The sequence below is a fragment of the Vipera ursinii genome (assembly GCF_947247035.1).
Source record: "Vipera ursinii genome assembly, chromosome: 1".
Lineage (NCBI taxonomy): Eukaryota > Metazoa > Chordata > Lepidosauria > Squamata > Viperidae > Vipera > Vipera ursinii.
The window spans coordinates 285,222,277-285,238,926 of NC_139512.1; the positions used below are offsets into that span (position 1 = coordinate 285,222,277).

The 16,650-nt window shown below is 43.7% G+C and overlaps 1 protein-coding gene across 1 annotated transcript in view; it reads right to left on the minus strand.

Moving 5' to 3' along the window:
• The window catches only part of PCNX2 (pecanex 2), a gene marked incomplete at both ends in the record, with an annotated part of 114,397 nt that overhangs the window by 12,585 nt on the left and 85,162 nt on the right, over positions 1-16,650 (minus strand). Inside the window, 4 exons of the mRNA XM_083371500.1 lie at positions 748-851; positions 2,984-3,217; positions 4,572-4,825; positions 6,703-6,915. Of these exons, the coding sequence (XP_083227626.1) occupies positions 748-851; positions 2,984-3,217; positions 4,572-4,825; positions 6,703-6,915 (805 nt within the window). The remainder of the gene's footprint in view (positions 1-747; positions 852-2,983; positions 3,218-4,571; positions 4,826-6,702; positions 6,916-16,650) is intronic.

Here is a 16,650-nt window from a genome sequence, read left to right on the forward strand (position 1 = left end):
TGAACATCTATGCAATATTTTAAGAAGCATCCAGCTAACTATTAGAGATGTGGGACTCAAAAAAAATGTTGGTTTATTTTTATTTATTTTATTTATTTTAATTCCATTTATATCCCGCCCTTCTCCGAAGACTCAGGGCGGCTTACAAGCTTAGCAGTAGCCTTCATTCTATGTATATGCCTGCTTATTAGGGCTTTCACACAACCCCCCCAAACGGCATTATTACAAAGTCAGCTTATTGCCCCCAACAATCTGGGTCCTCATTTATATAATATTTTCGTATGCTACGATAGCTCTAATTGGTATAGGTAGCATATATTTCATAGATATACACGGGGAGTATAATCCACAGAAATTGTGCATTAATACAATTATTAGTTGTCACCAGAATTATTTTAATACCACAAGAGTCTTGGTTATATTCACATATTTTCAGTTGCATCAATTTGTCTAGAGACTTGGTTTTCATTCAAAAAGGTTCTTATACCCATATTAAAAGGTAAGGGTAAATTCAAGAAATTCAAGAATGCATTCTTTTATGTATTCCCGTGCTACAAATACAGAATTATTCAAGATGTACGTATTCATCTGAAAAAGCTACCAAGTTACTGATTTCAAAAATAATTTTTCTTCTTGCAGTTCTTCCTTTACAATAAATGGAAAAACAAATCATTTGGATGAGTGAATACTTTCCCCATCCATTAGCAAGCTATTACTGTTTTAAGCATTGTCACACAACAAAATTACCTGATGGCCATATTGTGTGATGCTGTTCCCAGTGCTCTTCTACCAAGAATGCACAATGCAAAGGAAAGGGTTACTAAAGGAGAATCTTCATCACATTCTACAGGCTGCAAAACACGTAATACTGTATTTAGTGCCACACCAAAAGCTCACTAATATTGCATCAGTCCATTGCTGTATGGTTGTGAGCCCTTCAGGGTAAGATAGGCCAGGAAACAGTTTCCACAAGTTTGCCTGGAATGCCACTTCACTGAGATAGGCTGTAATAACAATCCTGAAAATCTATATTTTCTTTCCCTTCTTCCTATACCCTAGTACAGAGGTCACCAACCTTTCTCAGTTGGCAGACTGGAAGGAAAGGGAGGGGGAAGCGTTTTACATGCGTGCACAGGTGCACGGGGCTGCGAGCACATGCGTGATGTGAATGGGGAGGGGCTAGCACCCACATGATACTCACTAGCCCTGCCCCATTCTTGCGTGGCGCAGTGCCCCATTACCGTACCCCGCGGAGCAGTAGCACCCATTTTTGCACCCTGAGGCACGGCATCCTGTTTTCGCACAGGTTGGGGATCCTTGCCCTAGTAAATGAAGATGGATTGAGTCCGGTCTCTTTCTCATGCATTCTATTTCCTGGAGGTAACACCTGCTTTGATTCTGTAACCATTTCTTTCAAGGTCTTTGCTGTGGCTCTCGACAGACATAAACTTCCCTAGTAATTGTCCCATTGTAATTTCTGAGACAAAGATCCTATGTTAAGTTTCCTATGTTAAGGAATTAGTAGTGTAAGTAAGGCAATGTACGGGTACTTGGCATTTTATTTATTTTAAATATATATATATATATATATATATATATATATATATATATATATATATATATATATATATATATATATATATATATATATATATGTTTAAGTATTTGTCAAGGCTTTTTGAATGGACCTTGCTAATTAACTCTTTCATTCCTGTTTTGGCCCGGCTCAGGGCTTATCCACAGGATATAGTCAACTATGACAGCTCATTATTTGTGCAAATTATTCAAATTGCTAATAAAGAATTTGGGAGGCTAAGATGATCATTTCGAACTTTTTATGTTCTCATCAGTTAGTCATACCCTTTATCTGAGATTCGAACCCGGGCTGATTATATATCAGGCAGTGTTTTAACCTCCTGAGCAATTTGAATAATTTGCACAAATAATGAGCTGTCATAGTTGACTATATCCTGTGGATAAGCCCTGAGCCGGGCCAAAACAGGAATGAAAGAGTTAATTAGCAAGGTCCATTCAAAAAGCCTTGACAAATACTTAAACATACATTTGCCTTGCCTTCTAGCTAATATAAGAGAGAAAGAACCCCGTGGCTCAGGAGGTTAAAACACTGCCTGATATATAATCAGCCCGGGTTCGAATCTCAGATAAAGGGTATGACTAACTGATGAGAACATAAAAAGTTCGAAATGATCATCTTAGCCTCCCAAATTCTTTATTAGCAATTTGAATAATTTGCATATATATATATATATATATATATATATATATATATATATATATATTAAAAAGACTACACAGGTTTGACTACCAACCCCTTCTTTGCTTCTTTTTGCCCAATCCTGTTGCAGGCACATTATTTTCTTTCCTTAGTCAAAACCATTTTGAAGGACAGGTTGAAAAACTGTCAAGTGAAATATATAACAATGAGGTATGAAACAGCTGTCCTCCAAATGCTTGGAAATTCAACCTTCATCAGCACTATCAATCACAAGGCACTGCTAGAATTATGTCAGAAACATCTGGAGGACACCAGGTTGTCAACTTTGAACACAAAATAATTTCTCCATGCCATACGTTTTCCCATTTTCCCCCATTTGTTCTCTTTTTGTCTTAGTTTTCAAGGAGCTTTTAAGAGTCACACACTCTCACAAGCTTTTCCAACTTGGGAGTTCTCCAGATGTGTTGACCTACAGAGTCGATAACCCTCATCCACTCTCTCTTTTTGATTGTGCTGGCTGGGGAGGATGGGAAATGTCATTTAATAACACTTTGGAAGCACCAGGTTGGGGAAGGCTGATTGATTTGGTGGGAAATATTTAGCATATAGTAAATTTATGGTAGTGGTTTAGGACTGAATGTGATAAACTTCCTTTAAAAAAAAGAAAAGAACTCTATATTTTAAATTTGTTGATAACAACCACTGCAACTACCTACAAGAGGTTATATAAACTTGAGAAATACTCACCTCTACTCTTTTCCCAGCGCAAAACTGAATCCAATCTAAGTAAACACTACAGAAACTTGCTCTGGTGATTCCTTGAAGGCAAGGGACATAATCATCATCAATGTTAATGCTGAACATGGCAAGGTCACGCTCAATATAATGCCATTTGGAGAATGGCTGCAGTGTCTTCTGGAATGACTCATCTCTTAGCCAGGATAGGATTTTGGGGGAGCTTGCAGTAAAATATATAATGCTCTGTACATGAAAACAGAAATGTGGTTTGCTTTAGTAACACATTGAACTAGGAGAGGTTCAATTATTTCAGACACTAGAGAAATGCCTCCAAGGAGAATAAAACAAACCTTGTATCACATTGTACCACTACTCTATACTTTCCTCTGCTTTTTATACTCCTGGGTCTTTGCAGAAATACATGCTTATGGTTCAGGGGAACAGGATGGATGATTCAACGGTGCAAAATAATAAAAAAGAAAACTGCAAGAAAGACAACATTAAGACACTGGAGGGGATTAACGATACAAGTGTTATTATACCTGCTTAAGATTTATGAATATCATCCTTCCAGTTTTATATTTAAATTTGCATTTAAATTTGGAGAAAGGGACTTCTTCAGTGCAAAAGGCAGAGTTTTAGCCTTTAGAAAGAGATAAAGCATGCTAAGCCTTTTAAGGAGATTTATGCTGACACAACAGAAATGGGGGGAGGGGGAACCACAAAGCTCACAAAGCAGTTTTGTGAGCTCACTCTCTCTCCCTCTTGAAAAAGGAATAAATTGACAAGCAAATATGAAAGCAGAGTTTAAATAATCTCCAGTAGCCATGCAGTAAATTATTTCAAATATATGCAGAAAGGCTACAGGAACTGACCCATTTTACTAAGAAGAGAGCAGAATTCTTTTAAAGTTGATAAACAGCCCCTCACTCAAATCTGGTTGTCAAGCAGATGGAAAGTAAAAAAGAAAAATGTTTAAAATATGCAGGTTGAGATATAAATCTGATGTAAATGTAAATATATGAATGTTGTGTTCTACTCCTAACACAGTATATATAGTATACCATACATTTTATTTCTTTCATTGTGGCTTTTGCATTGTATATGTAGTCTTTGGCTTATGACCACAACTGAGTCCAAAATTTCTGCTTCTATGCAAGACAGTCATTAAGTGAGTTTTGCCCCATTTTATTACTTTTCTTGCCACAATTGTTAAGCGAATCACTGCAGTTGTTAAGTTAGTAACACTGTTGTTAAGTGAATCTGGCTTCCCCACTGACTTTGTCTGTCAGTCATAGAAGGTGATCACATGACGCTGGGACACTGTAACTGTCATAAATACTTTCCAGAGTTGCCAAGGGTCCGAATTTTGATCACGTGACCATGGAGAAGCTGCAACAGTTGTGTGAAAAACGTTCACAAATCATGCTTTTCAAGGCCACTGTAACTTTGAACGGTCACTAAATGAATGGCTGTACTTGTTTTTTTTTAAAAAATCTCAATAGCCAGTCAGAGTTGCTTTGCGAGTGGGCAGCCATTCCACATAAAATGAAAATAATAAATCAATAACAGACCACTTTCCTGAAAATGACTGTACCTTTATGTAATATCTAATGAGTATCCTTCGCAGGTCAAACACTTGGAGCATGGTGGCTGCGCTGTTGTCAATAATATTGTACCCTTCCAGAATGTACTGAGTCCGTGTTATTTCCCAGGTCAGCCATCGAAGGTTGAAAGCTGCATTGCATGAGAGCAAGTGAGGGAAGTGGCCTGATTTACAACAGCAGCAATTTTCATTGTCTTCATCTCCTTCAGTTATAGCCTCCACTTCCCTCTGCTGGCAGTAAGTCCCTTGGAAACGAAACACAGGATAATCACAGTGACAGTAACTGCAGAGATCAATGCAAATAAGCTCTTCCTAGAAAACTGCTGGTCCTCCTTTAAATAGTTAATACATAGCAATTAAGCCAACCAAAGGGAGAGGTATGACAATAAATAAAATGGGCTGATTACTCTGTGCTGAACAGAAACTGCTAAGGAACAGACTGTTTATTTCATCTTCCTAAGTAAATCATGTCAGATTCTATGCCCTGGCCTAAAATTAAATAAAAGTAACAATAACTTCCAAATATTTTGCCTTAAATGTAGAACGATGGATATACAGTTCAGATGTGCATGCCAAGTCTTAGGTTTCTAGATGTCATAATCATAAACTCAGAGTACCCTTTCTGGTTTTATATCCTGGCTATGCCTTTTCAACAGCCAGGCCATAACAATTTAAGAAAGCTTTGCACTGGAAGTTTTTATTTGTTAGTTCTGATAAAATCCAGCTTGGAACTAAGTGATCTGAGAAAGTGGGTGGATAGATGAACAATCCTATAATTGAATTTCATTAACCCCAAATCCAAAACAGTCGGTCCTATGATATATCTCTTATAATACATTTATAAAAGCACACGTATTGGCTTGAATAACAAATCGGATTACTAGTGCTGACTAAACCTCAATCTGCTATCTTAAACCCTTACAAGCAGCAATAAATATTTGTGTAATAGTTATACTGTACAGCATTGATATAGCATTTGAACATCAAAGTTCCTAATAATTAGAAGGAGACAACATCACCTCACGACTTAAAATAAATATCACAAACATAAAGAAAAAGAGAGAAAGAGAAAAAAGAAAAAAACAAGACAGACATAGGCAATATAAACTCAATCCAAAAAATATATTGAAAGAAAAAATAAAAATATACATTGACCAAAAAGGGGATGTGGATATGTGCTCTGCATACTGAAGTGATAATATATTTTATGATTACAGTATATCCTGTATCCTTTTTTCTTATTTGTTCTTGTTTATTGATTAATAATACCATTAGAAGCTTCCTCATTTTTTAATTGCTATTTGAATTCCTGATATACTTTAAGGCATATTTTTAGTAGAGTTTCTTCTCCCTGACCACATCTACAAAGATAACTATATTTCATTTTTGAGTAATAATGAAAATCAAAATATGCATAACTTTGAGCTATGCGAATGTAACTGTCTACTATTCAGCTCACATATCATGGAAGGTCAATTACATTTTTTATTTTTGCTAGATAACATATTAATCATCGTAAATATTTAGAGACTATTATTGCGTAAGTGTGTCATTTTATGTCTATTTTTACAGAGATAAGAAAAGCCAAGCTCTAATAACCCTGAAGGTACAATCACATGTAACAAAGATAATCCCAGATTATCCAGTATAGATTTCACTACGAGAAAAGAAAAAAAGCAAAGTGCAATCTATAGAACCAGGTAACAAGAACTATTAATGTTGAAGGCTGAAGATTTATACATTGTTCCTCACTATTGAATTTAGTGAGTTTCATTTCTAAAGTAGTAAAGTCAGGAGTGCACATTTATTTCCTATTAAATATATCTAATGGGTCACCAGGTCACTATTATCTTTAATCCCACTAGAATTAGATATAAATCCCCTGTTTTGCAGTAAACCAGGCCTAACATGAGACAAGAAAACTATTTTGGCCCTGGAAAGAATGGCTCCAGCTGTCACTTTCTGGCAGTATTTATTACACAAACTCAAATAATCTGAAATGATTTAGCAGCTACCCATATAGACCATTTCATGCTAAATTTCAGATCTACAAAGAGCATGCAATGAATGATTTTTCTGCTTTTTCTTGACTGCTGCTCTTTAAGCTAAGGAGAGGGCTTACCTCGAAATTCTAGCCCCCTGAGCTGGAATGTGACAAGACCATTTCCAATTTCTATCAAGTGAACAAAAGCATTTAAGTAATCAGATGCCAAAATAAAGCAGTCCCCGGAACTGTAGTTTCCCCAGCGTCCAAGAATCAAATCTCCACAAAGGGTCTCCTGCAGAGATCTCGTTAGATGCTCGTAAAAGATGGAGTTAAGGTTATCATCATTTCCTAAAATCATAGGAACACAAAGAGCATAAAAGGGATGAAAAAGTACCAGCCACTAATCTTTTGAGAAGAATCCTATTTTCTTACTGCTTGCTTGATAGCCAGCTTTTTTGGAGACTACAATGGGAATTTTGAGAGCACTTATGTCAAAAATTACTATATTTTACCTTGTTCCCTTTTACCACATGTATCAGGGATTACTTGTACTGTCATTGTAAGGTAATTCTTAGATCCTAAAGTACTGTGTTTCCCAGAAAATAAGAGCTGGTTTTTGCTTCCAAAAGTGGTACCAGGTCTTATTTTGGGGGGATGTCTTACCTGCTTATCTTAGGACCACCATAGCTAGGCCTCCCACATCCTGACATCTGCCTTGCATCACTTGCCCACTTCTGTGGCTGCTCACTACCGCTTGTGTGCATCACCCGTGGCCTCCATTTTGCTGGCAGAAGCCTTTCCTAAAGGCCTCTGACAGTGAAACGGAGGCCAGGGGGCACCGCACACATCAATCCCGAGCTTGTTTCTCAGCTGCAGAGGCCTTTCCTGAAGGCCTCTTCCAGCAAAATGGAGACTGAGGGCAACACGCATGAGCGGCGGTGAGCAGCTGCAGAAGAAGTGGGCGGGCAAGGTGAGGTAGATGTTGGGGCCTGGGAGGCCTCGCTGCAACTGTCCTAAGGTAAGTGGGTGTAGGCGGCATGGGGCAGCTCCATCCCCCCATCCCTGCCCTAGCTTGATTTTTACCTATGTGCCTCAGCCCACCTCGTGCAACCGGGTGCAATAGAGTGACGGGGTCTTAAGTAAGGCTTATTTTGGGGTGACCCTTATATTGGGCGCATGTGTAAAAATCAAGCTAGGGCTTATTTTTGGGGTAGGTCTTATTTTCGGGGAAACATGGTAGCGTAGAAGAAGTCTGAAGGCAGTGGAGCATTTCCTGAAACCAACAGATCTGGTCTCATAAACGGCTGGGATCATCGAGTAGTTTTTACACTTTATTCTGTTTGTAGAAATAGCTGAAGACAAGTGTCACTAATAAATATTAGGAGTACTTTTTGTGATTTAATTCTGCTTGTTCCATTCTTAAATATTGTGATTCCACTAAGAAACCAAAGGCTTAACTGAATCAAGAAGTGATCTATTTATTATGCTGCTGCTGAGTGCACAATAAGGGATTGGGTATGTAGAGCACTGCCTTGCTGGAAAATATATGGGCCACTCATTCTTGCCTGCAAATGTACTTATTTGTTCCTTCTCCCTTCACGATGTAAATTACGTGGCTTATAACAAAACGAGTGGATAAAACTGGAGTCTTGAATCATACCCATTAGGCTTCATTATGCAGCTGTAACTTCCAGTTTCTGCCTCTAATTGCCTCATTTAAGCCTGATGATCAAGAATACTTGACCATGATTTAATTCTGTGAAAAGTTAATAAATACATAGTACAGCTCTTGCAACTACATTGTGGCTTAAGCAAATGGGCAACAAATGCCTCTGTTATGAGACAATGGATTAAGCTTTTTAGTTTCTTTCCTTCCAGATAAGCAGTCAAGGGCATCCCTGCATTAATAAGCTAATTAAAACCTGAGAAAAACAGCCACATTTTGTAATTCAAATGGGGACTATGTAACAATTTCATTGGGACAAATGAAAATCACAGAACAATGCTTACACTTGAAATTAAAAGGAAAAAAAATCCCAGCTGAAATGGAAAGGAAAAGGTAAAAAGCAAGTATTGTTAAATGGTAACACGAAGTGTAATAATGTAGAAAAAGCTAAGAACATTTGGTAAAATTATTTGCTGTTGGTATAATTTCAGGTGAATTTTTATAAAGTTACTGATCTCATCTCTAAGTCTGTTTTTCTGGTGTTTTTCACCTGCTTGTTTTCGTGTAATCAAACTTTGATTGCTTCAGAATATGCCACTATCCAAACAAATGGGACATACAAATGGTCAACATGCCACTTGGTTTTCTTATTAATTAAATGGGGTAAGAGAGTTAGAGCAGAAAAATATTAAAGGTATATAGGTACTAGATACAAAGGAGATGGATAGAACTAGCTGCCAGATAATTTTATTCTTTAGTATAAATCTTGGCTTACACCATTTTACACAGGTTGTTTTCTGGCTGAACATAAAGTTTTCAACTCTGAATTCTCACATCCAAGGTTAAGTCCATCCTTATGTCCTCACACTGATCTGCCCTTTTGGATTTGGAGAATTTGCAAGGTTAAGCATTCACAAGTAGTCAGAGTGTCAGCAGCACTCAAAACCAGAACTTAAATGTAATGAATGAAATAAAACCAAACCATCCCATGTGCTAAAATGGTATCCCATAGTCAATTGACAACGCCCATAAGTTTGAAACTTCTTGACTAATAAACCTGGTTCAGCTATCCACAGACCTTGGGATCATGGAAATACAGACGTTTAAAAATGTGGCATTTTTGTCCATTTGGAGAAATTGAATCAAAATGTATTAATATCAGTTATATCTGCACGACTGCCTGTAATGTAGTATCAGCAGGGCTTTTTTCCTCATAGAACGCTCAGAACGGAGTTCCGGCACCTTTTTTGGATGGAACTGTTGTGACTCAGGGTCAGCCTGTGGGTCTGACAGCCGGCTCCGATGTATCGGAGGACTCAGATGTGGGGGAGGAGGGAAACGAACCGGCTGATGATGATTTGGAGACTTTGCAGAGTCCTCAGCCGGGAACCTCTGCTCAGCTGTGTGAGCCCGAGAGTGCGGAGGATGATGACCCACAGCTGGCCCTGTTCAAGGACGCCCGACGCAGGAGGCAGTCGAGCAGGGACAAACAAAGAAAGGCTATGGGACTCCTCGGGAGGAGGCACAGGGAGACCACGCCCTGAGCTCTCTATAAAAGGAGTGTTTGGGGAGGGGCTGGTTGCTGAAAGCAACTCTTTTGCTTGAGAAGATAAGCTCTTGTGTGTTTACTATTAAATCTTGGCAGAAGCCTTTTAGCCTTGGACGCTTTCCAGTCTCTTCTTTTGATTAGGGGTGCGAGAAGAGGGCTGGTTCAGAACAGTTTGCTTTCAGCCACCCACCCCTTAATACTACGATGGAGCAGCTTCTTGCCGAGAATGCCCAGCTCAACCAGCAACTCACCTTGCTGGCCACTCAGGTGGCACAACTGCAGGCTCAGGTACATGCTGCCCCCCCACCCAGGAGGAAATGTCAGATAGCTATGCCGGATAAATTTGCTGGTAAACCAGAACTGTTTCCTGCCTTCCTGGGACAATGCCAGCTTTATATCAGCGTGAGAGCAGCTGATTTCCCCACTGACCGAGATAAGGTGGGATTCGTGTTGAGCCTTCTGTCGGGAGATGCAGCTCGTTGGGGCACGCCTCTGTTGGCACAGCCTAGCCCTTTGTTGGATAACTTTGGGGGGTTTTGTGACCATATGCGCCTCATGTACGAGGACCCGATTAAGGCGCAGACTGCCACCCGACGCCTGAAAGCTTTGAGGCAGGGTCAGCGCCCTCTACAGGCCTATATCAGCGATTTCCGGCTGCTTAGCCAGGATTCCGCCTGGAATGAGGCTGCGCTCGTGGATGCCTTTCAGGATGGCTTGTCAGAGGAGATGTTGGATGAGCTGGCCCGCGTGGACATTCCCTCAGACCTGAATGGGCTGATCCATCTTTGTCTGCGGATCGATGCCCGGCTGCAGCAGCGTAAGAGTCGCCGTGCCACCCCACAGACCCCTGCCGCCCCTGTTGTGCGTGAGCCCCCAGTCCAGAGGGAGGAGCCAATGGAGCTGGGTGCCGCCAGGTCCCGTCTATCGGTGACGGAAATGGACAGACGACGATCGGAGGGGTTGTGTTTTTACTGTGGGGACCCTGGACATTTGGCTGCTTCTTGCCCGAAGAAGCGTCAGCGGGCGTCAGTGACCAAGCCTGCCCCGAGAAAGTCCCCTGCTTTGCTATCGGGAAACGGCCCGAGCCCGATCTAGACGGTGTGAAAGATCGGGCGACCCACAACGATCACGCCGAGCGACGCCGTTCCGACGGTGCCTGTGAACCTCCACGGCATTTGATTTTGGAGGCACGACTGATCCTCCCTGGCAAGCCAGAGGGGATTCCGGTCCATGCCTTAATTGACTCTGGGGCTACCACTAACTTTATGGATTCGGCCTTTGTGGCCAAATGGGCTGTTCCCCAGTGTCCAGTGGATCCGCCCATGCTTGTGGAGACCATCGATGGTCGAGTGCTCCTGTCCGGGCCTATCACGGCCGCCACGCAACCCGTGTGTATGGCCATCAGTACCCATGTGGAGGCCATTCAGTTCTACGTCACTTCGGATCTGCACTTCCCCGTGGTCTTGGGACTGGCGTGGCTCCGGGCGCATGATCCACAGATCTATTGATCTCAGAACTTGGTCACCTTCCCAAGTTTGCAGTGCGTGGACCACACCCGCCATATCTGTGCCGGCCAGGTGGAGGGTTCCCCAGGGGTTTCCTTGCCTCCCGAACTGTCCGACTTTGCTGACGTGTTCAGCGAGTCAGAGGCGGACCAATTACCCCCGCACAGGCCCTACGACTGCTCCATTGACCTAGTCCCTGATGCGCCTCTCCCAGTGGGGCGTTTGTACTCCATGTCGGAGCCCGAGTTGGCTGCATTGCGGGACTTCCTGACAAAGAACTTGGCTCGTGGTTTCATCCGGCCCTCGTCCTCGCCAGTGTCTGCGCCCGTGCTCTTCGTCAAAAAGAAGTCGGGCGAGTTACGGCTTTGCTGTGACTACCGGAAACTCAACGCTATCACGGTGCGTAACCGCTACCCGCTGCCCCTCATCCCCGAGCTCTTGGACCGACTCCGGGAGGCTAAGATCTTCACGAAACTGGACCTGCGTGGAGCTTACAACCTCGTCAGGGTTCGGCCGGGTGATGAGTGGAAGACGGCGTTTGGTACTCGCTATGGACATTTCGAGTACACGGTAATGCCGTTTGGCCTGACCAACGCCCCCGCTGTGTTTCAGCATTTTATGAATGACATCTTTCGGGATCTGTTGGACCAGTTTGTTGTGATTTACCTGGACGACATCCTGATTTACTCCCCGTCACGTGAAGCGCATCATCAGCATCTCCGTCAGGTCCTGCAGCGCCTCCGGAAACATCGGCTGTTTGCCAAGTTGGAGAAGTGCCAGTTCTACCAGGTGACCATTGATTTCTTGGGTCACCGCATTTCTCCTGAGGGCATCGCCATGGAACCGAGTAAAGTTGAGTCGTTGCAGAGTTGGCAACCCCCGCGTCGCGTGAAGGATATTCAGCGACTTCTTGGATTTGCCAACTACTATCGGACATTCATCCCTGGCTTTGCTGCCTTGACAGCCCCCCTCACCCGGCTCCTGCAGAAGAAGACTCGGTTCCAGTGGAACGCCCCCGAACAACAGGCGTTCCAAGCTTTGAAGGACGCCTTCATGAAGGAGCCCATCTTGAAGCATCCTGACCCGCAACGGCCGTTTGTCGTGGAGGCGGACGCCTCCGACATTGCCATTGGGGCCGTGTTACTCCAGGCAGCGACGCCCAACGGTACCCTTTTCCCTTGCGCGTATCACTCTCGGAAATTGAATCCCTCGGAGCGCAACTATACCATCTGGGAGAAGGAGCTGCTGGCCATCAAGGCGGCGTTCGAGGCTTGGAGGCATCATCTGGAGGGGGCGCGGCATCAAATCGAGGTCCGGACGGACCACAAGAATCTGGAAAGCCTGCAGACCGCTCGGAATTTGAACCAACGCCAGATCCGGTGGTCCCTCTTCTTTGCGAGGTTTGACTTCCGGGTGCGGTACATACCAAGCGGGCACAACCAGAGAGCGGATGCTCTGTCCAGGAAGCCCGAGTACACCCGAGTGGAAGACAAGCTTCCGCCCAGGACAGTGATCCCCGTCGAGTCTTTTGCTGCGGTGCGGGAGCCGGTGGATATACGGGCTCGGATCCGGGAGGCGCAGCAGCAGGAGGCGTGGGTGGCTCAGCGGAAGGAAGAGGTGGGGCCAGATTCGCCTTGGTCGGTCACGGATGGACTCCTGTATTATCGTGACCGGCTCTATGTTCCAGGAGGGCCACTCAGGGGACTCGTCCTCAGCCAATGTCATGATAACCCGGCTGCGGGGCATTTTGGCCTGTTCAAGACTCTGAACCTGGTCTCCCGTACGTTCTGGTGGCCCCGAGTCCGACACGATGTCCAGTCTTATGTCACCTCCTGCGTCCCATGCAGGCAGGCCAAGTCAGCGACAGGGGCCCCGCCTGGTTTACTGCAGCCTTTGCCAACGCCCAAGAGACCCTGGGGGGCTGTGTCCATGGACTTTCTGACGGATCTACCCCCATCCTCCGGCTTCACGACAGTGTTTGTGGTGGTGGACATGTTGACCAAGATGGCGCACTTCATCCCCTGTCGCGGCTTACCGTCAGCTCGCGCCACTAGTCGCATGTTCATCCAACAGGTGTTCCGGCTGCACGGCCTTCCCGATAGAGTCGTCTCCGATAGGGGGGCCCAGTTTACAGCCCGCTTCTGGCAGGAGTTGATGCGGGCGTTGGACATTAAGGTTTGCCTCTCGTCCGCGCATCATCCTCAGACCGACGGGGGTACCGAGAAGGTCATCGGCATCTTAGAGCAGTATCTGCGCTGCTACGTTAACCTGCAGCAGGACAATTGGGTGGACTATTTGGCCATAGCCGAGTTTGCCTTTAACAACTCGCAGCACACCTCCACGCAGATGACACCGTTCTTGGCCAATGTGGGTTATCACCCCCGGTTTTTCCCCCTTTCTCCCGTGGACTCACCGGAGCCGGCAGCGAACGAATTCATGGCGGAGTTACAGGCGATCCATCGGTTGGTGCGACGGCAGCTGGAGAAGGCCAAGGCCGACTACAAGAGGTTCGCCGATCGGTCGAGAAGGGATACGCCTCCACTATCGGTGGGGGATCGGGTCTGGCTGTCCACCAGGAACCTACCATCCACTCGGCCGGCGAGGAAGCTGGACCACCGTTACCTTGGACCGTTCCCAGTCGAGGCCGTCATCAACCCGGTCGCCTATCGTTTAACTCTGCCACGTTCCCTGCGCGTGCACCCCGTCTTCCATCGGTCCTTGTTGGTCCCCGAACAACAGGCTTGTCCACTTCGCCAAGCGGAACCTCCCCCATCAGGACCTCGTGATGGCGACAGCACCCCCGAGTACGAGGTCGCCAGCATCAGGGATTCCCGCTGGCTGAAAGGTCGCTTCCAGTACCTGATCGAGTGGAAAGGGTACGGGCCGGAGGACTTCACATGGGAAGACGCGACCGCCGTTCATGCCCCTGCGTTGGTGACTGCGTTTCACGAACAGTTCCCATCCCGACCGCATCCGGATCGGCAGACCCGGGGGAAGGGCCCTGCGGTGCGGGATAGTGTTGTGACTCAGGGTCAGCCTGTGGGTCCGACAGCCGGCTCCGATGTATCGGAGGACTCAGATGTGGGGGAGGAGGGAAACGAACCGGCTGATGATGATTTGGAGACTTTGCAGAGTCCTCAGCCGGGAACCTCTGCTCAGCTGTGTGAGCCCGAGAGTGCGGAGGATGATGACCCACAGCTGGCCCTGTTCAAGGACGCCCGACGCAGGAGGCAGTCGAGCAGGGACAAACAAAGAAAGGCTATGGGACTCCTCGGGAGGAGGCACAGGGAGACCACGCCCTGAGCTCTCTATAAAAGGAGTGTTTGGGGAGGGGCTGGTTGCTGAAAGCAACTCTTTTGCTTGAGAAGATAAGCTCTTGTGTGTTTACTATTAAATCTTGGCAGAAGCCTTTTAGCCTTGGACGCTTTCCAGTCTCTTCTTTTGATTAGGGGTGCGAGAAGAGGGCTGGTTCAGAACAGGAACCTTGTAGGGTAGGCAAGGCGGGTTGTATGACATGTGTGAGTTCCGGCACCTTTTTCTTTTACAAAAAAAGCACTGAGTATCAGTATAGTATATATACAATATATTCAACTGCCCTTAATGTAGGCTCTCAGAGTGCTGTTTCAGCAAACACAATTTGTTTGTTTGTTTTATAGGGCTTATTGGCTACTCCAATCAACCAACTCTGAGCAGTGGGATTCAAAACAAACAAGAAATCAAATTTCAAAACAAACCATACATTGTAACCATATATAAAACAATCCAAGCACTTTTTAACAGAAAACACAAGAACACACTTTCTACTGCCTGAGAGAAGGTGAGAGAAGAAATGGGCGTCTACAAGGCATTTACTTTGAATGACGGGGGAGGGAAGGAAAATCTACCACAGATTAGCATAACTTCATAGAAACTGGGTCACACCAGTATGTGATGTGTGTTTCAGTGTATGTTTTGTTTTGCACTATTAACAAGAGTCGCAAGGAGGTGAACAAATTTTCCTCCAGATGGTAAGGTGGTATCCTCTTGGAGGTGGCATCCTCCAGCTGCACAATTTTCAGAATTGTTAGCCAATTTGTCCAACAGGAGATGTATTTACTTGTTGATCAGGTTTATATCCTGTCTTTCACCCAGGAGTTCAAAGTAGTTTATATAGTATTTTCTTCCCCTACTTTGCTTTGCAACCTCAACTCTGTGAAGTCGTTGAACTGATAGTTGAGCCTGCCTAGTGCTACCCAACAAGCACTGATGACTGAGTTTGGCCCTGAAGCTGAGTTTGTCCAGTCCTATTCCAGCACCTTAACATCTGCACCACACTGGCTGTTCCCTGGTCTGGGAGTTGTAGTCTTACCATCCCTGGAAGATCTCAGATTGGAGAAGGCAAAATGATGAAAGAAATGAAGAAGTAAGTTTATGGCAAAAATCATCTTTATAAGATTCTCAAAACTCACCCCCAAATTAAGATAATAAATAATAAAACCTGAAGCAAAAAAGCAAACATCCTGAATTTCTACTAGTATTAAAATAGTATTTAAAAGAGGACAGGGTTCTTCATAATTGTTTATTATGTTTTGTCATTAAAAGCTCTTCCTGCATAGTGTAAGCATCTTTTTGGGGGGGGGAGAGGATACTTTTGTTTAACATTGTTCCTTCCCTTCTTTTCAAAACAAAAATGGGCCTATTGGGTGACAGCTGCTCTGAAGTTATTACATCTCAAACATTGATTCTGTATATATTTATCACAAATGCTTGAAATCAGTTGATCCCCAGCCTTCTGCTAAACGCAGACCATGATATTATTGAGGAAACCTTTTGAGTATCACTCATAACCTAAGGAAAAATGTGGAAAATATATTGTCTATAGGTCCACATGTCTCCCCCCACCATTTGACAATGGGGTCTGCAAGATCTCAGAATTAAATGAAATTAATTTATAAATAGCAGAAAAATTGTGAAGTGTGGCAGGTTTTTTTAGATATTGGCCATTGCTTAAAATATATATTTTGGTATCTGTACTACGTCAGTCTATCAGTGCTACATAGCCTTTCAGGTTAGGAATGAGGGCTTTATAGTACACCAAAACTCTTTTACACATCTTCTAAATCAAAATATTTTTCTCTGCAAAACCACAATATTTCAAAATCTATAAAAACCTGTTTTCATTTCATTATATTGATATATGTATACTGTATATATAAAACACTAGTATACTATGTCTTTTTATGTAAATATAAATATGTAAAAAGCTATATATTCCATTATATTTTATTTGTACTCATATTATTTTTATATCAGTCATAATCCCATGGAGCTACATTTTCTTTATGCTTCAAACTTTGCCATTTACTCAGTATTTATGATTTATA